The 26911-nt window shown below is 49.6% G+C and overlaps 2 protein-coding genes and 1 long non-coding RNA gene across 13 annotated transcripts in view; 1 reads left to right on the top strand and 2 right to left on the bottom strand.

Annotated features, from left to right (window-relative positions):
- Window positions 1-8854, bottom strand: part of TEX52 (testis expressed 52) — a 10637-nt gene extending 1783 nt beyond the window's left edge. Inside the window, exons 1-4 of one of the 5 annotated variants that reach the window (XR_009214510.1) lie at window positions 8579-8854; window positions 6501-7098; window positions 2701-2819; window positions 1386-1799 (exon numbers count right to left, since the gene is read on the bottom strand). Coding sequence is in view for 3 of the 5 variants with exons in the window: in XM_058442606.1 (XP_058298589.1) it covers window positions 1750-1799; window positions 2701-2819; window positions 6548-7098; window positions 8579-8650 (792 nt within the window). In the remaining 2 variants the exon portion in view is untranslated. Of the gene's footprint in view, window positions 1-1385; window positions 1800-2700; window positions 2820-6500; window positions 7099-8578 lie in introns of those variants that run through there. The other 4 variants (XM_058442606.1, XR_009214509.1, XM_032159314.2 and 1 more) reach the window with 4 other exon arrangements.
- LOC116472534 (uncharacterized) lies at window positions 352-11447 on the top strand. The gene is made up of 3 exons (XR_009214511.1): window positions 352-604; window positions 9631-10509; window positions 11168-11447. It is a non-coding gene; the product is annotated as an uncharacterized LOC116472534 (long non-coding RNA).
- The window catches only part of FOXM1 (forkhead box M1), a 23990-nt gene continuing 6378 nt past the window's right edge, over window positions 9300-26911 (bottom strand). Inside the window, exons 2-9 of one of the 7 annotated variants that reach the window (XM_032159309.2) lie at window positions 25706-26254; window positions 23192-23340; window positions 19659-19850; window positions 17349-17477; window positions 16307-16351; window positions 15639-15708; window positions 15276-15451; window positions 9300-11297 (exon numbers count right to left, since the gene is read on the bottom strand). In XM_032159309.2, coding sequence (XP_032015200.1) covers window positions 10272-11297; window positions 15276-15451; window positions 15639-15708; window positions 16307-16351; window positions 17349-17477; window positions 19659-19850; window positions 23192-23340; window positions 25706-26207 — 2289 coding nt within the window. In that variant the 5' untranslated portion in view covers window positions 26208-26254 and the 3' untranslated portion in view covers window positions 9300-10271. Of the gene's footprint in view, window positions 11298-11545; window positions 11789-15275; window positions 15452-15638; window positions 15709-16306; window positions 16352-17348; window positions 17478-19658; window positions 19851-23191; window positions 23344-25705; window positions 26255-26911 lie in introns of those variants that run through there. The other 6 variants (XM_032159308.2, XM_058442605.1, XM_032159311.2 and 3 more) reach the window with 6 other exon arrangements.

Raw genomic sequence — 26911 nt, forward strand, 5'->3', positions numbered from 1 at the left:
GGGTGACAGAGTAAGACTGTCAAAAACAAAAAAAAAAAAACAAAAAAAAAACAAAAACAAAAACAGTGACTCCCCATGCCCTCCCTCCAAGCCCCTGATATCTTCTATTCAACTTTCTGTCTCTATACATTTGCCTATTCTAGGTACCTCACATAGGTGAAATCATACAATATGTGTGTGGCCTTTTGTGTCTGGTTTCTTTTACTCAACGTGATGTTTTCAAGTTTCATCCACACTGTAGCATCTATCGATACTCAATTTCTTTTTACGGCTACATAATATTCTATCTACTTATTATTTTTATTCTATGAACACTGATTGACAGCTTCATTTCTGGAGGGCCGCCAGTGGGCTACACACTTTGCAGGTCCTTCACCTATATTCTTGTATTTATTCCATTTATTTATAAACTAATGGCCCCCCTTGGGCAGATGAGGAACCTAAAAGCCAGAGGAAATAGCGACTTTTTCAAAGGCCACATTGGGGCTTAGTGGTTAAAGCAGCACTAGAACCCTGTGATGTCTTGATTCCCAGGTGCCTGCAGGGCTTGAGAGAAATGGAGACAAAGAAGGCCGTGGGCAGGAGGCCAAGAGGAGCCCAGCAGGTGCGACCATCAGTGTGGGGATGTGATGGGGGTGGGAGGAGGTGAGGTAGGGCCCCCACCATTCCAGCTTCTTCCCCTCCAGCCACCTTCCCATCGCCCTCCCCAACCATCTCCACCCCAGCCAGGGCCAACATCATTCTGACTGTTGCTTTGCCTGCCTCTACTTTACCCCTGGTCTTTGACTCCCTGATAGAAAAAGCTGAGGCCCAAGGCCTCTGGGCTGACTGCTGTTTTGGCATAAGTCCTCCACACCCTTCCCCACACAGGTATCCCCACCAGGGTGTGGAGAGACCGCTCTTTTACCTTGAAGTTCTACTTTGTTCTACTCTTGTTCCTCTGCTGAGACCTGGTTAGCCTTCCTGGGGCCTGACTCTCCCGTTCTCCAGCACCAGCCCTGACCTGACCTCTCCTCCTCCAAACCCTGCATGGGGCCCTGCAACCAAGCACAGCTGTGTCTGGTCTTTGTCCAGACATCAAATGGTCCAGGGAGGGGGTGGCATTGTGGTTATTTTTGCCTAAGAGGCTTTCTATACCCTGACCAATCCCAGCCTCATTCCCAGTGAGTTATGAGAGTGGAGATAGCTTCTTATTATCCACGTTTCTTACAGCGCCTCCTCCCCCACCCCAACAGACACACACACACACACACACACACACACACTCCTTCCTTCCCACTTCTCCTCTCCTTAGGAACTGGAGCCTCTCCCTGTTCTCCCTGCTCTACCCAGCCGCCTGGCCCCAGTCCTCCCACCTTCGCTGAGAGTCCTCCAAGGAAGAAATATAACAATTTAGAACTTGAGTTGATTCTCCAGTAGCCTGGGGTACAGAGGTGGCTTGAGGCTGGGAGGATGGTGGAGAGGCTGTTTTGCAGAAGCCAGAGTCCTTTTGTTACCCCAGGGCCTCTTGCTGAAGGAGCGTTGATTGAGAACACTGGAGCCTGGGGTTCTGGGTACCACCATCGTCCCCACCCCTCTGGAAGCCCTTCTAGAAGTGTCCAGGTCTTCTCTTCCTCTTCCTTACTGGGGATTTGCTTGCTTGTGCCTTGGAGAGATGGTGGAGGGATAAGGCAGTTCTGTCCTTTATCAGGGTTTGGAAATCCCTTATGAGGTCCTGGCTCAGGGGCGCGCTGGGCAGCAAGGCCAGCTTTAGCACCTTCTCCTGGTAGTGAGGCAGAGGGTTCGGGCAGGGCCAGCTCCTGGCGAAATTATTGGGAAACGGGTTGGGCATGAGCTGGAGGCCCTGGGGTTCAAATCTCCCACCAGCGGATATGTGCCGGTACATGTTGGGAGAAGGGTATGGAGAGAACAGAGATCAAAGAAGAGATTCAGGCACAGTGGAGAGACAGGAAAGTGGAAGGGTGATGCCGCTGTCCACAAGGTAGTTAGCCACCAGGCGGCAGGGAATCCCGTCTCTCCGCCTAATCGGATACTGACCTATGCCAAATGGCCTGCACCTTTTGTGTGTGTTTTGGCGTCAGGCTGGTGAAATAATGTCGTTCAGCTAGTAAGCCTTCCATCTTTTTGACATACTGTATATAATATTACGATCCAGATCCCAATCCAGATTCTAACTGTCCTTCAAGTCTAACCTTTTCCACTAATGCAGTGACAGTGGGAAGATCACAGAACTCAACTCAGCTGGATAACTGCCTCTTCTCAGTAAGCCTGCGGTATTGGGTTGAACAGTAGGAAATAGACTTTTGTTTCTTTTAACACAGCCAAATAGTGGCCGGTTTTCTATGACTCAACACACTTTGCCCCTGGTTCAGCAGATAGTCCCCTGTTTGCTGTTGGTGGTTTATGCAGAGGCTCTCAGCCTGGCTGCACGTTAGAATCACCCTAGGGGCTTTTAAACACAAGCTACCCACGCCGCCCTCAAGGTCAGTTAGTTAGAATCTCCAGAGGGAGGCTCAAACCTCAGCATTTGAAAAAAGAGCCCCTAGGCCGGACCCAGTGGCTCACACCTGTAATCCCAGCACTTTGGGAGGCCGAGGTGGATGGATCACAAGGTCAGGAGTTCGAGACCAGCCTGACCAACATAGTGAAACCCCATCTGTATTAAAAATACAAAAATTAGCCGGGTGTGGTAGCAGGCACCTGTAATCCTAGCTACTCGGGAGGCTGAGGCAGGAGAATCGCTTGAACCCAGGAGGCAGTGAGCAGTGCCGAGATCGTACCATTGCACTCCAGCCTGGGTGACAAGAGCAAAACTCCATCTGGAAAAAAAAAAAAAAAAAAAAGATTAAAGATTTAAAGATGTATAGGGCACTTACCGTGAACGGAGTTTGCAAGACTGGAAGTTGCTCTGGGTGAGTGAGTGGGTGAGTGAGTGGAGAGTGAGTGAGTGAATGTGAAGGCCTAGGACATTACTGTACACTACTGTGGACTTCATAAACACTACGTGATTTGGTGACACTAAATTTATTTATTTATTTATTTATTTATTTATTTATTTATTTATTTTGAGATGGAGTCTGACTGTCCCTGATGCTCAAGCACAGTGGCTGCGATCTTGGCTCACTGCAACTTCCACCTCCTGCGTTCAAGCAATTCTCCTGCCTCAGCCTCCCGAGTAGCTGGGATTACAGGGCCCCGCCACCATGCCTGGGTAGTTTTTGTATTTTTAGTGGAGACAGGGTTTCGCCATGTTGGCCAAGCTGGCCTTGAACTCCTGACCTCAGGTGATCCACCTGCCTTGGCCTCCCAGAGTGTTGGGATTACAGGCGTGAGCCACCACGCCCGGCCGCTAAATTTGTTTTATTTTATTTTATTTATTTATTTTATTTTTATTTTAATTTTTTCCCAAGACGGAGTCTTGATCTGTCACCCAGGCTGGAATGCAGTGGCGCGATCTCAGCTCACTACAACTTCCACCTCCCGGGTTCAAGTGATTCTCCTGCCTCAGCCTCCCCAGTAGCTGGGATTACAGGCATGTGCCCCCACGCCTGACTAATTTTTGTATTTGTAGTAGAGAAAGGGTTTCACCATGTTGGCCAGGCTGGTCTTGAACTCCTGACCTCAAGTGATCTGCCTGCCCCAACCTTCCAAAGTGCTGGGATTACAGGCATGAGCCACCATTCCCAGTCCACTAAATTTATTTTTAAAATGAGGTAATTGTGCTAAAATGTTAAGACAACTTCAACATCATCAGGCAGGTTTTTTTTAGCTCCATTATAATCTTATGAGACCGCTGTGGTATATGTGGTCTGCCATTAACCAAAAGGTTATTATGTGGCACATGACTTCCTGTTATGTGTCCTGCCTTCTCTGAGGACCTAATTCCTTGTCTGAGACTCATTCCTTCATTCCTGGCTCCAGAGCCTGGGCCTACAGCAGGAAATATGTGAGACAAGGATCCTACTCTCAGGGAGATGCCATACCAATGATGATGCCATCTTTTGAGCCCCTTCTGTATGCTAGGCCCTGTGCCATTTGACCCTCTAACCATCTTAACCACCTGCTGTGGGAACTTTTTTTTTTTTGAGCTAGGGTCTCACCATGTTGCCCAGCCTGGAGTGCAGTGGCACAGGGATGGCTCACTGCAGCCTCAACCTCCTGGGCTCAGACAGTCCTCCCACTTCAGCCTCCCATGCAGCTGGGATTATAAGCATGTGCCACCATGCCTGGCTAATTTTTTTATATTTTTGTGGAGACGGGGTCTCATATGGTGCCCCAGGCTGGTCTTGAACTGGCCTCAAGCGATCCTCCCACTTCGGCCTCCCAAAGTGTGGGGATTACAGGCATGAACCATCATACTAGGCTAGGCAAGATATTTGACCCGTCCAGCTCAGATAGCCCACCTGTAAAATGGGGTTAATGAGGCCGGGCACAGTGGCTCACGCCTATAATCCCAGCACTTTGGGAGGCCGAATTGGGCCTGAGGTCGGGAGTTCAAGACTAGCTTGGCTAACATGGAGAAACCCCATCTCTACTAAAAAGTACAAAAATTAGCCAGGCATGGTGACGGGAGCCTGTAATCCCAGCTACTTGGGAGGCTGAGGCTGGGAGAATGGTTTGAACCCAGGAGGCAGAGGTTGCATTGAGCCGAGATCACACCACTGCACTCCAGCCTGGGCGACAGAGGAAGACTCTGCCTCAAAAAAAAAAAGGGGGTTAATGATAGTTTCTACTCAGAAGGTCCTGGGGGATTAAATAATACAGAGAAGTGTTTAGAACACCACCTGGCACTGTCATGCCACTGTGAATCTCTCTGGAGTGCTGTAAGTCTTTCTCCCCTTTGCCAGGGTCAGCACCTGTCAGCAACTGGCAATCTTCAGGGCAAGGGTAGCAGGGAGGCAGGGAGAAGCGCGGGTCCCCACAAAGGAGACTGATCTTTCAAAGTCACCACCCTTTGGCATTGTTTTTTTTGTTTGTTTTTGTTTTTGAAACAAAGTCTCGCTCTTGTTGCCCAGGCTGGAGTGCGGTGGCGCTTTGGCTCACTGCAACCTCCACCTCCTGGGTTCAAGCGATTCCCCTGTCTCAGCCTCCTGAGTAGCTGGGATTACAGGTGCCCGCCACCACGCCCAGCTAATTTTTGTATTTTTAGTAGAGACGAGGTTTCACCATGTTGGCCAGGCTGGTCTCAAACTCCTGACCTCAGGTGATCTACCCGCCTTGGCCTCCCAAAGTGCTGGGATTGCAGGCGTGAGCCACCGCACTCAGCCTGTTTTTTTTTTTTTTTTTTCAGATTAAAAGTCTTCACAGCCTCCCGCTCCAACTCCCCAGTCCTTTGGTCCTGCCCTTGGGATTGGAATTTGAGACCTTCCTTTTCATTGCCTTCCCCCTTTCTTGTTACTCTTGCATGTCTAGTGCCTGGGCTGGACACAGTTGGGAAGCATCCGTGAGTTCCCAGGGTGGTCGGGACGGGGAGCTGTGGGGTTCACAGCGGCTCCTCTCAAGTTCCTGACTGGGCTCCAACTTCTCAGCCCTGCCTGGAGGGGCCTCAGCCCCTGCTTTTAGCTGTCTGCTGGCTTTCCACCCTTCCAGCCTGAACCCTGACTTCCCCATGAGGCCTTCCTGTGGCGGGGACACTCCAGGTCGCTGCACCCCTTCTCTCCTGAATTTCTGTAACATCTTTTATTTATTTATTTAGAGATGGAGTTTCACTCTTGTTGCCCAGGCTGGAGTGCAATGGCACAATCTTGACTCACTGCAACCTCCGCCGCCCGGGTTCAAGTGATTCTCCTGCCTCAGCCTCCCAAGCAGCTGGGATTGCAGGCACCCATCACCACACCCGGCTAATTTTGTATTTTTAGTAGAGACGGGGTTTCTCCATGTTGGTCAGGCTGGTCTGGAACTCCCGACCTCAGGTGATCCGGCCAGCCTCGGCCTCCTAAAGTGCTGGGATTACAGGCGTGAGCCACCGTGCCCTCCCATAACATCTAACTTTTGTTCAGTTCTTCCACATATTCACTAGCTCAATGTATCCTCCCACAGTGAGGTGGGTACCTGAGGCTCCCCCCTCATCGGTGAGGGAGCTGAGGCTGGAGAAGCTGGGCACCTCACCATGCTGATGGGGTTGGAACTGTACTCCAGGCCTTCGGGCTACAGCTTTCACTCCAGTTCTTTACATTAGTAACTGACTTCCTTACAACACCCTCTGTCTCACACTCTGGGCCCTTTGCATGTGTAGCCTTTTTTTGATAGCTATCTTTGCAAAGCTCCTTGAGGTCAGGCACTGAGTCACACTTCTCCGTATCCCCAGTGCCTAGCAGGTGTCACCTGCATAGCTGTCCCCCAGATTTTAGTGAAATTCCATGCCTCCACTCGCTGTTCTTCCCTTGTCTCCACCTCGTCCTTCCAGCTACACTCAGAAAAGAGTTTGATTTTCAGATGGCCAGAGGTGGGAAGGACAGAGTCCCTGTTAGAAACAGGAACCCGAGAGAGGGAGGGGTCACCTGGGCAGGGCAGGCTGGGTGGGCTTCCTGAGGAGGCGCCGTCTTACTTCTTGAAACTCGCTGGCGGCTGGATGTTGCCCTGGGCATCGAGTGGGGGTGCTCTTGCCTCACTCCTCAACTTGAGCTTCTCCACCTCCTTCAACTCCTTCACTGTCCTGAAAATCACCTGCTTCTTCCTTTTCGTGTCCACAAATGTGGGATAACAGCGGATGAAGGTCAGGAAGCTGTTTTGCCCCATCCAGGAGGGAGGGGGGATGGGGTGCTCCACGGGGGGGCGTCGGTGGGCATTGGAGTCGGTCAGCCAGCGCCAGACATTGCTATCATAGGGCCTGTCAGGCCGGGTGGGGAAGGTGGCAGGCAGACGGCACACATCGAGCCACGTGTGAAAGCCCCAGGTGTGCTGGGCGCCACCCTTCCAAGGGTGGATGAGCCGCTGACGCACCTTGGACTTCATATCTGTGCAGGGTGGCAGCTTCAGGGCCAGCTGGTGGTAGGCTTGCCGGGTGAAGCCAGGGAACTCCCAGGACTCGCTGGGGAGGAAGAACTCACGCTGAACCCACGTTTGGGAGGGTGGGAGGGACTCGCTGGCCTGGACCATCTAGGGAGAGACAAAAGGGAGCCTGGGGAAGGTTGTGCAGACAGGGTTGCAGAAAGGTGGGCGAGGCACTCTGCTCACCTTCCCAGGCACAGCCTCTGCCAGCCCAGGATTCTTCTCAGGACACAGAAGTCCTGGCAGGGCCACATCTCCATCCCTCTCCCTCCCGGCGGAAGTTAGGGCTGCTGCGTATCATTTTCACAGTCACTCATCTTTTGATCTCTTGCCATTGACCATATTTTGGCTTTGACTTCCCACCGTCTGTGGGAAGTGTCAGCTTTCACTCTTTACCTTCGCCTCCCTCCTCCATTCTGGCGTTCCCACATTCCCACCCAGGAACTGGTGCTCCTTAGAGGGCACATCAGGCCTCAGGAAATCATGAAGGGAAATGCCCACCTTCACTTGCTCCTGGTCTTGGCGACATACCAGGAAAGTCCTCCAGAAAACAGGGCCAGGTGTTTTCCCATCCCAGACTCAACACTCATTTCTCCGTCACTGACGCTTTCCTCCCACTCCTCATTAAAACGCTAGTGTAGACAGCATCTAGAATGGCAGCTCCTTCCCCTTACTGCACCCTGCCCCCCATGAAATCAACAGCAGCAAGTACATATTGACGCTGCGCTAAATACTTACATGCATCTTATTTAACCCCCACAACTCTATGGGCAAGTATTGCTATCATCCCCATCTCAAAGATGCAGAAAGCAAGACACAGTAAGGGTCGGTGACTCACACAGGGTGCTGGTACCTGAGTGACAGCGGGACTTAAGCCCTCTGTCTGTACTCTTGCTTGGCGTATCATGCCGGGTGAAATGAAATGGCCTTACTTAGCACAGTGCCTGACTGCAACAAAAATGTGCCTCTTTTAAAATGCTTCTCCGTCCTGTCCATCCCCAGGGACTTTTCTTTTTTTTTTAGATGGAGTTTCGCTCTTGTTGCCCAGGCTGAAGTGCAATGGTGCAATCTCGGCTCACTGCAACCTCCACCTCCCAAGTTCAAGTGATTCTCCCGCCTCAGCCTCCCGAGTAGCTGCAATTACAGGTGCGTGCCACCATGCCTGGCTAATTTTGTATTTTTAATAGAGACAGGGTTTCATCATTTTGGCCAAGCTGGTTTCAAACTCCTAACCTCAGGTGATCCGTTCCCCTCAACCTCCCAAAGTGCTGGGATTACAGGTGTGAGCCACTGTACCTGGCCCCCGGGACTTTTCTGATTGCAAAAACCAACCTGTTTCTTGAGCTTGGGCCCCTAAGTCATTTCTACAAGATCACCCCAGTGGGTGGGGCTGGGAGATGTGGCACTAGCCAGGCATCTCCTCTCTGTTCTGAGCTCCGGGTTCCTAGTGTCATAGGATGAAAAGGGAAAGACAGCAGAAAATGTATGGGCCAGGCAGTCTGCTGCCCAGAAGAAAGCCTGGCCCACTATAGGGACAGCCTATAGTGGGGTACAAAAAGGTAGGCAGCAGAGATGGGCCACCCCCTACCTGCAGGAAAGGTTCTTCCATATGAGATGGGTGACTGGGCCCTCTGAGTGATCTTTGCCGGTTACTGGCCATTCTTCTGGGCCTCAGAGCCAGGAGGGGCAGCTTTGTGGGGAAGCCCTTTCTGGCACCATTGTTTACTCCTGGGGTTGCTATGGTGACGCTGCCTGAGTGGTGATGCAGAGAGGAGGCCCTCACCTGTCCCTGGAGGCTCTTGTGTCCCTTGGGCCCCTGGCTGCTTTTCAGGTTAGACAGGCAGGGGATAGCACTCTCAAGTTCTGACTGCAAAAGACGGTAACAGGAGCTGCTGCTGGGCAGAAAAGCAGGGCAGGCTGGCTCCCAAGCCTCAGGGTGGGGATGGCAGTGGGAATGAAGCACCTGTAACTGGGCCCATCCTGCCCTAATGTTCAGGGGGCCCTAACCCTCCTGAGCTTGTCTTATTAAGGAACCCTCAAAAGGCCTAAGTTAACCAGCAGGTCCAAAGGTCCCAATGAACAAGGTCAGAGACGACAGGGAAAAGAGGTGAGCTGTGCAGAACTGGCACTGGGAAGACTGGCAAGGTGTGTTGTAAAGTGTGTGCCTGTGCAAGGTGCTCCAACTGCTTCTTTGGGTCAACATCAGGCCTTGCCTTTTCCCTATCACCATCGTCTCCATCAACACTCTCTTTCTTTTCCAACCTCTCCTGGTGCCTTAGGAATCAGACACCAATAAACCACAGAGCCCAGCATGTCCACTCGCTTTTATTGAATAATTAGTGTTCTCAAGCCGGCTCACACCCATGCGGTCAGCTGGGGCCTAGGGTGGCTCTTTGCAAAGCTGAGGGGCAAGCTAAGGAAGCCAGGCAGGTCAGGGGCCCTTTCGGCCTTCTCAAGCCTCCACCTGAGTTCTTGTCAATGCTAGTCTCCCTGGTATGATTGGGGACGTTATCAGAGAAACATCTAATAGCACACATCTGGGCACCCACACTCTGCTTCAGTTGTATCCATCCTCCCACCCCAAATTCAACTCCTGACCCAATACAAAAGACTTTTTTTAACCAGGATTTCTTCTTGCAGGAAAGCTGACTTGGAAACACGGGGAGGTGGCAGGGAGGGGCAAAAAGGACTCTGGCGAGCAGATCCACTTGTCTGGGTCCCTGCAGTGAAGAACCCAAGATCCAGGTACCTCGGCCTGGAAGAAACCGTGCACTGCAGTTCTTCCCTTCGCTCGAAACTAAAAGCAAGGAACAGAAGTCAATTGAAACCCCAGGTCTTCCTACCCACCTTCTGGCAGCCTCTGGATAATGATCTAAGGAAATAAGCTTACATTTATAATTAGAGGATAATTTGGAGAATTTACACTATTTACACGGGCCACCCTGCAAAGATCAGGGAAGTAAGAGACTGCTGGGCAGAGAATGGAAACGGGCTGGGGAGTTCCTAATCTCTTTTCACCATTGCCTTTGTTGTTCCCACCCTTCAGCTCCTGGCAGGGACAGCAGAGGAATCAGATACTCTTGGGGAACACAAGGTCCCAGCGGTGGCTAGGGTGTGACTGCTACCTTTGCATAATCAGGCAGCAGGGAGCTAAGAGGAGCAGAACAGGCCCTGCCTGCTGTCCTCACTCAGAGGCTTGGGGTGCACTGAGCCTTGGAATGCCCAGCCACAGGAGTGCCCAGGATGGTGGACAGCTTGAGCACAAGGGCAAGGGCAGGGCTCTACTGTAGCTCAGGAATAAACTGGGACCAGTTGATGTTGTCAGGGCCCAGTGGGTCCTCCTCCAGGCCAGGAAAGCTGATGTCCAGCAGGATCTTGCTGAGGCTATCATTCATTGTGTCCAGGACCAGGCCTTCTGTCAGAGAACGATTGGCTGCAAGGCCAGAAACCTGTGGCTCCAGGGAGCCTGGCTTGGGGACTTCTATATCTGAGGGAGAAGAGTTGCCAAAGGGGACGGAGGTGAGGTCTAAGGGTTCTGCACTGAGGAGCCTTTGCGGTGATTCAAAGGGGGGAACACTTTTCAGTGGAGTGGTGCTGAGATCCATCAGCCCCAGGGGGTCAGGCAAGGGGCCAGAGGCACCCTGGGGGGTTTGTACTGGGCTGAAATCCAGCCCCCCTACTTTGGCTGGGGGCGTGAGCCTCCAGGATTCAGGGGTTCTGGGGAGGACAGATTTGCTCGGGGTGGAGGAGACGGGCAGCGTTTCCTTAATGGGTGTCTTAAAAGGTCCTCCCTCTTCCTGGGAGTAGCTGAGCTGGGAGGCAGGCTCAGAGGAGTCTGCTGGGAACGGGAGCTCTGCGGCCCAGCGGGAAGTACTGGGCCCCTCTGAGAAGAGCAGCTCCGGCTCATCCACACAGGGAGGCAGTAGATGCTGTTTCCTCCGAGACCGGCTCCTCTCCCTCCTCTCCCTGTGTTGAATCACAAGCATTTCCGAGACACACCGGGTTGGGGACCTAAGCCCACTGTAGGACTTCTTGGGTCTTGGGGTGGGAGATTGGGACGAATCCTCCCAGGAGTGAGATGATTCCTCTTTGAAAGATGGGGCCGGGGAGGGCCACTCTTCCAAGGGAGGGCTCTCCACTTTGATGGGTCTCGCTAAGTGTGGCATTTCCTCCCCAGGCTGGATTTCTTCCTCCTTGATAGACTGGACTGGAAGCGAAGGAGACAGCCCTTCTCCAAACAGGAGTTTCTCCTCTTTCCCTGGTCCTGCAGAAGGAAGAGGAGCTATCCCCTCCTCAGCTAGCAGTACCTGAAAGGGAAACAGAGACAAGGTGAAAGGGAACTCTGGCTTCAACCAACGGTCACCAGACAGGACGCACAAAAAAATCACATACTGGTTCTGATCCTCATTGTGTCATTTTAAAGTCTTAAAATCTATTAAATATGAGAATACAATGTATGTTGAAGTTGGTAGTTCAGTTCTGGGGGTAAAAGATGAGAGTATGTAGTGGCATAATTATAATAGCATTCATCCGAGAGAAAATAAAATTGCATGCTTATCTTACACTGTATACAAAGATTTAATGCATGAAAATAAGAACCTTAGGCTGCTCTGATGGTAGTGGGTAGTGACATTATTGTCACTAAAGTTGGTACACAACCCCCAACTGCTAAATTTGACTGGCTTTAAAAAAAATGAAAACTTTAAAATCATACAAATCCTGAAAGAGAATCTAGGAGACTACATATACAATCTGAGGGTGCGGGTGACCTTCTTAACCAAGACTGGAAACCCAGAAGCTGTAAAAGAGAAGAGAGACATTTGACTACATAAAACTTTCAAATTTTACTGTGGCAAGAGATACCATAAACAAAGTTAAGAAACAACGAACAAACAATGCCTGTAATCCCAGCACTTCAAGACACTGAGGCCAGTTTGAGACCAGCCTGAGCAACATAGTGAGATCCCATCTCTACAAAAAAAATTTTTTTTAATTAGCTGGGTGTGGTGGCATGCGCCTGTAGTTCCAGCTACAGGTGGGAGGCTGAGGTGGGAAGATCACTTGAGCCTGGGAGGTCAAGGATGCAGTGAGCCTTCACTACACCACTGCACTCCAGACTAGACAACGTAGCAAGACCCTGTCTCAAAAGAAAAGAAAAGAGATAAACAATAGAAGTAGAAAAATGTCTTCAGCATAAAAGACAGAAGATTATTTTAACAACAAAGAGCTCTCACAGGGGGCTGGGCGGGGTGGCTCACGCCTGTAATCCAGCACTTTGGGAGGCCAAGGCAGGCAGATCACCTGAGGTCAGAAGTTTGAGACCAGCCTGACCAACATGGTGAAACCCTGTCTCTACTAAAAATACAAAATTAGCTGGGCATGGTGGCATGCACCTATAATCCCAGCTACTTGGGAGGCTGAGGCACGAGAATTGCTTGAATCCGGGAAGCGGAGGTTGCCAAGATCACACCACTGTACTTCAGCCTGGGCGACATAGCAAGACTCCATCTCAAAAAAAAAAAAAAAAAAGAGCTCTCACAGGCCAGGCGTGGTGGCTCATGCCTGTAATCCCAGCACTTTGGGAGGCCAAGGCAGGCAGATCATGAGGTCAGGAGTTCGAGACCAGCCTGACCAACATGGTGAAACCCTGTCTCTACTAAAAATACAAAAATTAGCTGGGCGTGGTGGTGGGTGCCTGTAATCCCAGCTACTCAGGAGGCTGAGGCAAGAGAATCGCTTGAACCCGGGAGGCAGAGGTTGCAGTGAGCCAAGATCACGCCACTGCACTCCAGCCTGGGCAACAGAGTGAGACTCCGTCTCAGAAAAAAAAAAAAAAAAAAGAGACATGTAGAGAAGTATGTATAACACGATTACATTATCAATGTTCTATGTGTTGTATGTGTACATATAAAATGGCTGTCGCTATACATGTATATTATAACAAAGAGCATTGATAAAATATGCAAGAAAGCATCATAAATTATCAACCAGTTATCTTGGGAGTAGGGGTGATGTGGCTGATGGTAGGGTGGAGAGGGCAGCCAAAAAGGAAAGGGGAGAAAAAAACCACTGCATGAAAAAAGTGTACATGCTACAGCCACATTAATGAATTTACGCTAAATTATGTATGTTTTGTATAATTCTGTGTGTAATATATTTTATTTGTAATTAAAGAAAATGTTTTTTAAAGACAGGGTCTCATTTTGTTGCCTAAGCTAGAATGCAGTGGCACGATTATAGCTCATTGCAGCCTCCAGCTCTGGAGCTCAAGTAATCCTTCTGCCTCAGCCTCTTTCATGTATACCTGGCTGGGACAACAGGTATACATGAAAATGCCTGGCTAATTAAAAAAAATTTGTTGTTGTTGTTGTTAGAGACAGGGTCTTTTTTTTTTTTTTTTTTTGAGACAGAGTCTCGCTCTGTCACCCAGGCTGGAGTTCAGTGGCGCAATCTCGGCTCACTGCAAGCTCCGCCTCCCGGGTTCATGCCATTCTCCTGCCTCAGCCTCTCCGAGTAGCTGGGACTACAGGCGCCCGCCACCACGCCCGGCTAATTTTTTATATTTTTTAGTAGAGACGGGGTTTCACTGTGGTCTCGATCTCCTGACCTCGTGATTCGCCCGCCTCGGCCTCCCAAAGTGCTGGGATTACAAGCGTGAGCCACCGCGCCCGGCCAAGACAGGGTCTTACTTTGCTGCCCAGGCTGGTCTTGAACTCCTGGCCTGAAGTGATCCTCCTGCCTTGGCCTCCCAAAATGCTAGGATTACAGGTGTGAGCCACTATGCATGGCCTAAAATATTTTATATATTAAAAAAGGCAAACCCAAGTCGTTCTAAACTCCAGAGTCTATACTATTTTCATCTCTCTGAAGGGGCTGGGGGAAGCTTTTCACTTTGGTTACATGTCAGCCCTTACTTACAGAACCCTTTAACAGCATTAAGTGCAGATCTGATGGCTGATCCAAGTTTGCTCTGAATTTACCCTTCTCACCTTCCCCTCAAGCTAGACCAGTGATACTCAAGCAGGGGTGATTCCCTCCCTGCCAGGGGACATTTGGCAATGTCTGGAAGCATCTTAATTGTCACACCTGTGGTGGGTGCTGCTGGCATCTAGTGGGGAAAACAAGGGATGCTGCCAAACACCCTTCCAGTGCACAGGACAGTCCCTCCCATGCCCAACAAAGAATTCTCCAGCTGTAAACATGAATAGTACTTGCGAAACCGTGAGCTAGTCTGACCCAGTCACTCTACTACTGCCCGGTACAAACTGCATTTCCTGCCTCCATGGCACTGCCCATTAGCATGCTCTCTCCACACCTGTTTGCTTACCCAAATCTACTTTTTTTTTTTCTTTTTTGAGAAAAGGCCTCACTGTTGCCCAGGCTGGAGTGCAGTGGTGCAAACGGGGCTCAATGCAGCCTCAACCTCCTGGACTCAAGTGATCCTTCTGCCTCAGCCTCCTGAGTAGCTGGTACCACAGGCATGTACTACCACCCTAATTTTTTTTTTTTTTTTGTATTTTTAGCAGAGACTGGGGTCTTGCAATGTTGCCCAGGCTGGTCTTGAACTCTTGGCTGTAAGCAATACCCCTGCCTTGGCCTCCCAAAGTGTCGGGATTACAAGTGAGAACTAAAGCGTCTAGCCTCAAATCCACTTCTTTCTTTCTTTTCTTTTTTCTTTTTCTTTTTTTTTTTTTGAGACAGAGTCTCGCTCTGTCGCCCAGGCTGGAGTGCAGTGATCTCGGCTCACTGCAACCTCCCTTCCTAGGTTCATGTGATTCTCCAGCCTCAGCCTCCCAAGTAGCTGGGATTACAGGCATGTGCCACCAAGCCCAGCTAATTTTTGTATTTTTTAGTAGAGATGGGGTTTCGCCATGTTGGCCAGGCTGGTCTCGAACTCCTGACCTCATGATCCACCTGCCTTGGCCTCCCAAAGTGCTGGGATTACAGGTGTGAGCCACCGCGCCCGGCCAAATCCACCTCTTTCTAAGGCCTGCCTCCCTTGTGTATCTTCCTTAATCATCCTAGCCCATCTCTCACAATCACCCTTGTCTGAATTTCTTCCAAGCTCATCAGGTATTTATGGGCCTTCTGACACCACTTACATTGTAATCCAAATACCTTTATAGCTCTTCTAATGCTATTATACTCCCCTATGTTTTTATACCTTTTCTACCCAACTAGATTTATAAGCTCTCAAGGAACACTTATCAGAGTGCTTTGCAAGCTGAAGGTTCAACATTCTCAACTGGCCAGAATCTCTCTTCAGAGGAAAACAGGACACCCACCTTGGGGGCGATGCGGACTCGCTTGCTATGGCGGGCGAGCTCTGAGCTCATGAGGGAAGCCGCCAGGGGCAATGGCACCTTCACCGAGGGCTGCAACACCAGTGCCTGGTTCACCGGGAACTGGATAGGCACCAGGTAGGAGCTGACCCGTGGTAGCAGTGGCTTCATCTTCCGCCCTAGGAGGAAGCACGAGAGGTCAGGAGCAGGGAGACTGGAGTACACCCCTTCTCAGCCCCAGGGGCTTTGCTTTCCTTCTCTGGGCTCAGATCCCTTTGAGGTGGGAGCAGAATCCCAGAGTCTGGTTCCCTAAAGACACGGCCCCAGAACAAGGACCAGGCCTGAGGCCCACTCTCCCATACTAACGTGCACCCAGGGGGAGTTCAGTTTTGATGGTCACGTTCCGGCAGAGCTCTGGATTCGGTCGTTTCTGCTGCTGCTTGTGGCAGATGGAGAGAGAAAGAAACCTGTGTTAACACAATAAGGTAAAGAGGGGATGGCAAAACCCCACCAGCTGCTCTGGTGGCGTGTGCTTGAGTTAACTGACAGCCCAGAGAGAGGAGGCCAACCTGAGGGGATGGACGTAGGCGAGCAGTCTCCAAAACTGTGATTAGTGGGCAGGTGGGTGGCCTACAGACACATGATGGCAGAGTGGCACTACTGCTTCACCCACGTGTCCTCAACACCCCTGGGGGATGCCAGAGCAGGTAGCTGTATGCGTGGCAAAGAAAACGCCAGGCACAAAAGCGAGTGAACGAACTGCCGCCCGTGAGGCTGGTGCCATGCGCTTGCGGCTGCTGCAGCACGCTCCCCTGCTGTGCCCCGCTCTGCTCAGTGTGCCCTTGTGATGCCCATAGGAGGGGAGGGAAGTGGGTGTGTGCCTGAGCCTCAGGGTGTTCTGTGTCTAGGGCTGGCAGTCACATGGCCACAGGCACCCTTCTGCACATCACATCTTGTCTCTGTCCACTAAAGCCATGCTGAGCAGTGAAAGGAAAAACAAGGCCAAGCCCCGAGCCAGAGGGAAAGAACCTTACTGATTCCAAGTGCTCGGGCAATTGTGGAGACCCTGGGTCCAGTGGCTGGTGGCGGCCAGGCATTGTGGGAGAGAAATGAGATGAAGTTACCACCAACGTGGTCAATTTGACCAGATTGGGAAAAACACCTATTCCTGACTGATGACAAAAGACACCCCAGACAACTGTCCCTCCCAGGAGAATGGTTACAGCTACCAGCAGCCTTATGGGCACTCTGAAATACCAGAATAGCTTCTTTCTGAAAAGACATTCTGGTAGCTCAGCTTCTGGTCTCCAGCCTAAGGAAGGGTTTTTTGTTGTTGTTGTTGTTGTTTTTTGAGACAGAGTTTCACTCTTATTGCCCAGGCTGGAGTGCAATGGTGCGATTTCAGCTCTCTCCACAACCTCCGCCTCCTGGGTTCAAGGGATTCTCCTGCCTCAGCCTCCTAAGCAGCTGGGATTACAGGCATGTGCCACCACACCCGGCTAATTTTGTATTTTTAGTAGAGACGGGGTTTCTCCATGTTGGTCAGGCTGGTCTCAAACTCCCGACCTCAGGTGATCCACCTGCCTCAGCCTCCCAAAGTGCTGGGATTACAGGCGTGAGCCACCACACCCAGCAGGAAGGGCTTTTTTTTAGAGCAAGCATTCCCAGAATTTCTTGTAAGAATCACCTGAGATGCTTGCTAAAAATACAGATTCCTGGGCCCATCCCAGAAGCACTAAATCAAGAGCCCCAAGAGAGGGGTCTGGGAAGCTGTGTTTTAACAATGTCCCAGGCAATTCCCATTCACAGGGAAGTTAGGAAAACACCGCCCTGGGAAGCCCTCTCTGTTGGGTCAGAACAGCCTTCTCCTTGCTCTGGTCTAGCACAAAAATGTGTCATTTGGTATTTGTCAACTGTACTTAATTCACCGGGTTTTGTGCAAGTCACTAATTGGGTGGCTGGCTTCTAACTCTCCCCTGATCAAATGAAAGCATCACTAGCAGAACTTGTTTCCTTTTGAGACGGCCATGACAACCTCCAACTTAGGCCCTATTTAGAGGAAAGCAGGGCATTCACCTTAAACACCTGGTCCAATGTCAAGTAGCGGTTGGCACTGGGGTGAATGGTCCAGAAGGAGACCTTGCCATTGGCGGACGTCTCCCGGACAAACATGTCATGCAGGGAAAGGTTGTGGCGGATGGAGTTCTGGAAGAAGAGCAAGACAACTGGTTATCAGCTACTCTAGATTCAGAAACATCACCCTTCAAACACATGGGGAAACCAGCCTCAGGCCCCTCCCACTGCGCTCAGCACAGGCTTCGTCTGGTGTCTTTGCAGCCCTGCCTCTCGGCAACTCTCCTGACACTCCACACCGCAGAGCCGTCACCCTCAGCCATAAACCCATCTATTCTACGGGAATAAAGACTGATGCCAACCTTAGATTATGATAAAGAAAAGACGGGCCGGGCGCGGTGGCTCACGCCTGTAATCCCAGCACTTTGGGAGGCCGAGGCGGGCGGATCACGAGGTCAGGAGATCAAGACCATCCTGGCTAACACGGTGAAACCCCATCTCTACTAAAAATACAAAAAATTAGCCAGGCGCAGTGGCAGGCGCCTGTAGTCCCAGCTGCTCGGGAGGCTGAGGCAGGAGAATGACGTGAACCCAGGAGGCAGAGCTTGCAGTGAGCCGAGATCACGCCACTGCACTCTGGCCTGGGAGAAAGAGCAAGACTCCGTCTCAAAAAAAAAAAAAAGAAAAGATGTAGATAGCTGTCAGAGGCTAGAAAAGCAGAGTAAGGCTGTGAGGTAGTGATCAATAGCAAGATATGTGGGTCAGAGAAATTAAGAAACTAGGAAATTAGGCCGAGTGTGGTGGCTCATGCCTATAATCCCAGCACTGTGGGAGGCCGAGGCGAGTGGATCACTTGAGGCCAGGAGTTTGAGACCAGCCTAGCAAACGTGGCGAAACTCTGTCTCTATCAAAAATATAAAAATTAGCCAGGCATGGTGGCGCATGCCTGTAGTCCCAGCTACTCAGGAGGCTGAGGCAGGAGAATCACTTGAACCTGGGAGGCAGAGGTTGAAGTAAGCCGAGATCGTGTCACTGCACTCCAGCCTGGGTGACAAAATGAGGCCCTGTCTCAAACAAACAAACAAGAAACTAGGAAATTAAGGCTGGGTGTGGTGGCTCACTCCTGTAATCACAGTGCACTGAGAGGCTAAGGCAGGCTAAGGAGAACTCCTTGAGACTAGGAGTTCAGACCAGCCTGGGCAACATAGTAACCAGCCTGGGCAACTGTCTCTACAAAAAAAAAAAAAAAAAAATTAGCGGACTGTGGTGGTGCACCTGTTATCCCAGCTACTTGGGAGGTTGAGGAGGGAAGAGCTTGAGCCCAGGTTGCTGAGGCTGCACTCCAGCCCAGGCAACAGAGTGAGACCCTGTCTCAAAAAACAAACAAACAAACAAACTAGGAAAGTAAGCTGATGGAAGGGAGTAAAGTTAAAAGTTCTACCATGAGGGGCCAGGTGTGGTGGCTCATGCCTGTAATCCCAGCACTTTGGGAAGCCGAGATGAGTGGATCATTTGAGGTTAGGAGTTCAAGACCAGCCTGACCAACATGGTGAAACCCTGTCTCTACTAAAAATACAAAAAAATTAGCCAGGCGTGGTGGTGCATGCCTGTAGTCCCAGCTACTCAGGAGGCTGAGGCAGGAGAATTGCTTGAACCTTGGAGGCGGAGGTTGCAGTGACCTGAGATCTGCCATTGCACTCCAGCCTGGGCGACAGAGCGAGACTCCATCTCAAAAAAAAAAAAAAAAAAGAAAGAGTTCTACCATGAGGAAAACAAAGCACACTTAGCTTGGAATTGAGCGCCCGTCAGAAGACCTCATTTGTGGCTCTGACACTGACCAACTGTGTGAGCTACGCTGACTCCCAGGCATCTCGGTCTTTCCATGAATAAAGTGAAAGGAAAACCCCTGCCCACTAGAAATGGTATGTGACGCTATAGGAGATGACATCTTGGGTCATGAGGCTCACAGACAGCATTCTTTTTTTTAAATCAAGACATTTTCATAAAACTACTTAGCCACTCTAGCTGCTGGCATCTAGGACTGCTGTTCAGTGTAGCAGAAAAGTGGGCTTGAGTGCTACACTGAAGACTCTCCACGAACTTTAGGTAGTAACAGATGAAGTAGTTAAAGAGCTCTTGTTAATGATTTTGCCTGGATTCAATAAGATTGACACAACCTAAAAGATACATTTGTTTATCATTCTAGTATCCTTTGCACTTCACTGCTGTCCCAGATACAAGTTGCAGCACAGCACTGGAGACAGACTGTCAGGCTGGACTGACCTTGATTTTGGTTGCTATGGGACATATTACCTTCCAGCCTGGCTTGGCAATGTGCTTAAAGTAGGGAAAGTGGTCCTCAATCCAAGTGTAGATGTCTTTCAAGGTCATGCGCTTCCTCTCAGTGCTGTTGATGGCGAATTGTATCATGGCCATGTAAGAGTAGGGTGGCCGCTCAGACACAGAGTTCTGCCAGGACGCTGATGGTCTCGAAGGCTCCTCAACCTGAGGGTTATGACAAAGGGGAATGACATGAAAGAGTTCATGAGAACTACCCCCAAACCAAGCTAGAACATCTATAGAAACATCTAGAGAACATCTAGAGAACATCTAGAGAAACCTTTATCCCATAGGACGGTACTAGAAACAAACTCATCTGAGACCACTATCTCATAGAATAAAATTGTAGAGTTGGGAAGAATCTTGGAGACGATCTAGCCAATAAGAAACTGGTTTTGTCATCATTCATTTTCTTGAATTTGGATAAAATCCAGTCCCTTCCAGTTGAAATTTCTCAGGGAAGTTTGAGTATGTACTTTGATTCTCAAAGCATTGATGTTACACTAAAACCACGCCCATTTTTCAGACTTATGGGTCAAGAAACCTAGGTCTTAGTCCCATTTCTATTCCTGATGTGTTGTGAATAAACGCATCTCATTTCAATGTTTGTATGAGAGAAACATTCCCAAGAGTATGAGTCAGACAATGTCTGCAAAGCACACAGTTAGCTAAGTTTTAGGCAAAGAGCTGATCATTCACATTTTTTTTTCTGTTTTTGAGACAGGGTCTCATTGTGTCACCCAGGATAGAGTGCAGTGGCCAGATCACAGCTCACTGCAGCCTTGACCTCCCCGGGCTCAGGTGATCCTCCTGTCTCAGCCTCCAAGTAGCTGGGACTACAGGCATACACCACCACGCCCGGCTAATTTTTTTTTTTTTTTGAGATGGAGTTTCACTCTTGTTGCCCAGGCTGGAGTACAATGGTGCGATCTCGGCTCACTGCAACCTCTGCCTCCTGGGTTCAAGCGATTCTCCTGCTGCGGCCTCCCAAGTAGCTGGGATTACAGGTGCCTGCCATCACGCCCAGCTACTTTTTTTGTATTTTTAGTAGAGATGGGGTTTACCATATTGGCCAGACTAGTCTCGAACTCCTGACCTCAGGTGATCCACCCGCCTTGGCCGCCCAGAGTGATGGGATTACAGGCATGAGCCACTGCGCCTGGCGATTTTTTTTTTTTTTTTTGGTATTTTTAGTAGTAGAGACCAGGATTTTGCTATGTTGCCCAGGCTGGCCTAGAACTTATGGGCTCAAGTAATCTGCCCACCTTGGCCTCCCAAAGTGCTGGGATTACAGTTGTCAGCCACTATGCCTGGTCTCATTCACATTTTTAAAAATTGAGATATTACTTTCTAAAGTACACAAATTTTATGTATATAGCACAATTAAGTACACATGCATGTAAATTTTCACTTTTTTTCTTTTGAGACAGAGTTTCACTTTTGTTGCCCAGGTTGGAGTGTAATGGCACGATCTTGGCTCACCGCAAGCTCTGCCTCCTGGGTTCAAGTGATTTTCCTGCCTCAGCCTCCCGGGTAGCTGAGATTACAGGCATGTACTACTGCGCCTAGCTAATTTTGTATTGTTAGTAGAGGCGGAGTCAGGCTGGTCTCGAACTCCTGACCTCAGGTGATCCACCCACCTCGGCCTCCCAAAGTACTGTGATTACAAGCATGAGTTATCGCACCTGGCCAAATTTTCACTTTCAAAGATTGTTGAGCTGGAGGCTGTGATGCTAAGCGATTTAATGCAGGAACAGAAAACCAAATACTGCATGTTCTCACTTATAAGCAGGAACTAGGCTGGGCGTGGTGGCTCACGCCTGTAATCCCAACACTTTGGGAGGCTGAGGTGGGTGGATGACGAGATCAAGAGACTGAGACCATCCTGGCCACCACGGTGAAACCCCATCTCTACTAAAAATAAAAAAATCAGCTGGGCGTGGCGGCGGGCGTCTGTAGTCCCAGCTACTCAGGAGGCTGAGGCAGGAGAATCACTTGAACCTGGGATGCAGAGGTTTCAGTGAGCAGAGATTGTGCCACTGCACTCCAGCCCGGCAACAAAGCGAGAGTCTGTCTCAAAAAGAAAAAAAAAAAAAAAAGAAAAAAGAAAAAAAAAGAGGCCGGGTGCAGTGGCTCACGCCTGTAATCCCAGCACTTTGGAAGACCAGGCAGGTGGATCACGAGGTCAGGAGTTCAAGACCAGCCTGGCCAACATAGTGAAACCCCATCTCTACTAAAAATACAAAAATTAGCTGGGTGTGGCAGCGGGCACCTGTAATCCCAGCTCTCAGGAGGCTGAGGCAGGAGAATCACTTGACCTGGGAGGTGGAGGCAGCAGTGAGCTGAGATGGCACCACTGCACTCCAGCCTAGGAGACAGAGCAAGACTACGTCTCAAAAAAAAAAAAAAAAAAAAAGCAGGAGCTAAACATTGAGCACACATGGATACGAAGAAGGGAACAGTAGACACCAGGGCCTTCTTGAGGGTGGAGGGTGGGAGGAGAGGGAGACAGAAGAACTACCTAGCAGGTACTATGCTCACTACCTAGGTGACAAAATCATTTGCACACTAAACCCCAGTGACACACAATATACCCATGTAACACACCTGCACGTGTACCCCCTGAACCTAAAAGTTGAGAAAAAAAAAAAAATAAAGGTTGAATGAATGATTTACACATATATACAATAGAATCTAGATGTGTTATATTGGTAACTGAAAAAAAAAAAACCCAGACTACACAATTGGGTTAGATCAATTTTGATTGCTAGGGAAGTATTTAAAATTCATATCTAGGCCAGGCTGGTCGTTCATGCCTGTAATCCCAGCACTTTGGGAGGCTGAGGCAGGAGGATCACTAGAGCCCAGGAGTTTGAAATCAGCCTGGGCAACATAGCGAAACCCCATCTCTACAGAAAATACAAAAATTAGCTGGGCATGGTGGCGTGCACCTGCGTCCCAGCTACTTGGAAGACTGAGGTAGGAGGATCAGTTGAGCCCAGGAGGTCGAGGCTGCACAGAGCCATGACTGCACCATTGCGCTCCAGCCTGGGCAACAGAGCAAGACGCTGTCTCAAAAAAAAATGTATATATATAACTGACTTTATCTGCTATTAATATTATATCTTCTAATAAAATTACCTTATTATATTCTATTCAATTCATACTGTTCATACTGTTGGGAGGCATCTTTAAAGTTCAAGTGGATTCCCAAAGTGAAGACCTCTTAATCATTTCCTGAATACCTACTAAGGACAAAATACTAAACCCAGTGCTGGCTGGAATACAGAGTGACCAAGGGAATCTGCCCTCAAGGAAATTTCACAGATGGGGGAGAAAAGATCCCAGGCAGAAAAGTAGCTCAAAAGTTATACAGAATAGCATGAAGTGGAGAGCTAATACCAGAACTTGGAAATTCTAGTTCATCAGGTCACTTGATCCATTTCCTTACCTAGGAATTCCCTGCACTGGATCTGATTTCTTTAGTGAGGGACAAAACAATTCACCTTAACCTGTCTCTGCTCCAGGTGACAATTCTCCTTTTCCTCCATCTCTTGCTTGATGCTGCAGGGGCCCAGTCCATCAGAACTCATCTTTCGAAGCCACTGGATGTTGGAAAGGCTTTTGTTGGTAGTGCAGCCTGCTGCCTCACCATCTGCTAGAGGGAAAATAATCCAACACCCCACTTAGCTGCCTCATCAAATGTCCAGTATGTCCATCAGAATTGGTGGCTAGCAGGCCAGGCACAGTGGCTCACACCTGTAATCTCAGCACTTTGGGAGGGTAAGGCGGGTGGATCTCCTGAGGTAAGGAGTTCAAGACCAGCCTGGCCAACATGGTGAAACCCCGTCTCTACTAAAAATACAAAATTAGCTGGGTGTGGTGGCACACACCTGTAGTCCCAGCTACTCAGGAGGCTGAGACAGGAGAATCGCTTAAACTCAGGAGGCGGAGGCTGCAGTGGGCCAACATTGCGCCACTACACTCCAGCCTGAGCGAGACAGAGTGAGACTCTTGTCTCAGAAAAATAAAAATAAAAAAGAAAGAATTGGTGGCTAGGGATCACTTGTCCAAACCTCTACCTTTAGGGACGAAGAACACATGCTGAATCTATTGTGGCTCTAAGTTACTCTGCCCCATTATGCATTTCAGGAAAAATTTAGGAGCATAGTTCAAATTGCATTTCAAGCTGAGTCACACTGAGCCTTAGAGATCAATCAAGGCAGGCTTACAAAAGAATTATTGAGATATGCACACCAAAAAAGTCACTTTCAGCCTGGGCAATATAGTGGGACCCCATCTCTGCAAAAAGAAAAAAAAAATTAACTGGGCATGCCTGTAGTCCCAGCTACTTGGGAGGCTGATGTGGGAGAATGGCTTGAGTCCAGGCGTTCGAGGCTAGAGTGAGCCGTGATTGTACCACTACACTCTAGCCTGGGTGACAGAGCGAGACCCCATCTCTAAAGAAAAAGTCATTTTCCTCCTCTTGCTTCAGTTTTCTCTTTTATCAAGAAGGAAAATGAGGCCAGGTGCAGTGGCTCATGCCAGTAATCCCAGCACTTTGGGAGGCCGAGGTGGGCAGATCACCTGAGGTCAGGAGTTCAAGACCAACCTGGCTAACATGGCAAAACTCTGTCTCTACTAAAAAATACCAAAATTAGCCAGGTGTGGTGGCGGGTGCCTGTAATCCCAGCTACTTGGGAGGCTGGGGCAGGAGAATCACTTGAACCCAGGAGGCGGAGGTTGCAGTCAGCTGAGATTGCACCAGTGCACTCCACCCTGGGCAACAGAGCAAGACTCCGTCTCAAAAAATAAAAATAAAAAAAAAACAACTTTTTTTTAAATAGAAATTTTGTTGTTGTTGTTGTGTTTCTTTTTTTTTTTGAGACAGAGTCTCACTCTGTTGGCCAGGCTGGAGTGCAATGGTGCAATCTTGGCTCACAGCAACCTCCCTGCAACCTCCGACTCCTGGGTTCAAGCGATTCTCCTGCTTCGGCCTCCCAAGTGACTGGGATTACAGGGGCCTGCCACCATGCCCAGCTAATTTTTTTTTTCTTTTTGAGACGGAGTCTTGCTCTGTCACCCAGGCTGGAGTGCAGTGGTGCGATCTCGGCTCACTGCAAGCTCCGCCTCCCGGGTTCACGTCATTCTCCTGCCTCAGCCTCTCCGAGTAGCTGGGACTACAGGCGCCCGCCACCACGCCTGGCTAATTTTTTGTATTTTTAGTAGAGACGCGGTTTCACCGTGGTCTCGATCTCCTGACCTCGTGATCCGCTAATTTTTTTTATTTTTAGTAGAGATGGGGGTTTCACCATGTTGGCCAGGCTGGTCTCAAACTCCCGACCTCAGGTGATCCACCTGCCTTGGCCTCCCAAAGTGCTGGGATTATAGGCATGAGCCACTACGCCTAGCCAAGATTTTTTTTAAGAAAGGAAGATGATTTTTACTTTCTTTTTGGTCAATGGAAAGGATAAACAGAAATAATCCTTTTCCAACATAAAGAAAGTAATAGAAATTCTAAATTATAATTGTAACCCTTTCAACAGCACCCAAAGGAGCTGGGTCAAGCTTTCAGGATGAAGACAAGACTTTCGTTGGCTCAGACTAGATGCCTGATTGTTTTGGTTTTTTTGAGACAGAGTCTTGCTCTGTCGCCCAGGCTTGAGTGGGCGATCTCGGTTCACTGCAGCCTCCTTCTCCTGGCCTGGGCAACTTAGTGAGGCGATTCTCCTGCCTCAGCCTCCAGAGTAGCTGGGACTACAGGCATGTGCCACCATGCTTGGCTAGTTCTTTTATATTTTTAGTAGAGACGGGTTTCACCATGTTGGCCAGGCTAGTCTCAAACCGCTGACTTCAAGTGGTCCACCCGCCTCAGCCTCCCAAAGTGCTGGGATTACAGGGATGAGCCACTGTGCTCGGCCAGATGCCTGGCTGTTTCAAGCATCAAGACTGACTCCAGACCTTGCCACTGGAGAGGAAAGGCTGGGCTCCCTCACCCTTTTCCCTGGAAGACCACATACCACAGGTCTCCCGTTGCTGCTCGCAAAGGGCTCCAGATGGTCTAGGAAGATTCACATCCCTAGCTGCAGGTTTTGGTCCCAAGGTCTCCAGGGTCACTTCTGTCCTTTTGGCATCATAGCTGGTTTGGATTTGAGGCTGGAGTCCTGGAGGCTGAGTTGGGGCTCCCCCACAGCTGATGAGGATGAATTTGTTGGGCCCACTACTGCCACTCTCTTTTCCCTTGGCAGTCAGTGCTGTGATGATGCTGTGAATATTAGCATTGTTGGGGATGGCCACTACTTGGGTGTTGGGCATGGTGGGGTGGTTAATAATCTTGATCCCAGCTGGAAACTTGCAAGAGTGGGGTTCTGCCACTTCCTTGGAGGCCTCTGCTTGATGAGGCTCCTGTTGGGCAGGGGATCTCTTGGATTCCTCCTCTGATGTTTCACTTGGGGCATTTTGAACAGGAAGGGGCAGCCTCCGTCTTTTGAGAATCAATGGCCGACGGGGGCTGGTTTTCATTATGAATCTGCGTTTTCACTCTCCATTGAGAATCACAAGTGTGGACCCTGCAAAATGCAAATAGCAGCAAGATGTTAGAGATTTTTTAGGCTGAGAAGAGGTTCTTTTAGAGAAAGGTGCTCCTCTTTATATGACCAGGAACATGAGCCTAAAGGCCCAGGTAAATGTTCCATGGACTTTTTTTTTTTTTTTGAGACGGAGTCTCACTGTCTTCCAGGCTGGAGTGCAGTGGCGCGATCTCTGCTCACTGCAAGCTCCGCCTCCCGGGTTCACGCCATTCTCCTGCCTCAGCCTCCCGAGTAGCTGGGACTACAGGCGCCCGCCAACATGCCCGGCTAATTTTTTTGTATTTTTAGTAGAGATGGGGTTTCACTGTGTTAGCCAGGATGGTCTCGATCTCCTGACCTCGTGATCCACCCGCCTCAGCCTCCCAAAGTGCTGGGATTATAGGCGTGAGCCACCACGCCCGGCCTCCATGGACTTTTGTAAAGACTTCAGATAATAGGAGATAAGCTTTACTGACAAAAGAAGGCTAAAATTACAGCAGATAGAAGCAATTCAAAGAGCAGAAATGGGACTGGGTTGGAGATAAGACAAAGATCTCCTTCTTGAAGCTTCAGAATATTTAGCTACAGAAATGGATGGGATGGCTACAAATATGTGGGAATCTCTATAATTGCCTACTATAATATAAATAGATCACT

Source organism: Hylobates moloch, unplaced genomic scaffold (assembly GCF_009828535.3).
Source record: "Hylobates moloch isolate HMO894 unplaced genomic scaffold, HMol_V3 SCAFFOLD_8, whole genome shotgun sequence".
Lineage (NCBI taxonomy): Eukaryota > Metazoa > Chordata > Mammalia > Primates > Hylobatidae > Hylobates > Hylobates moloch.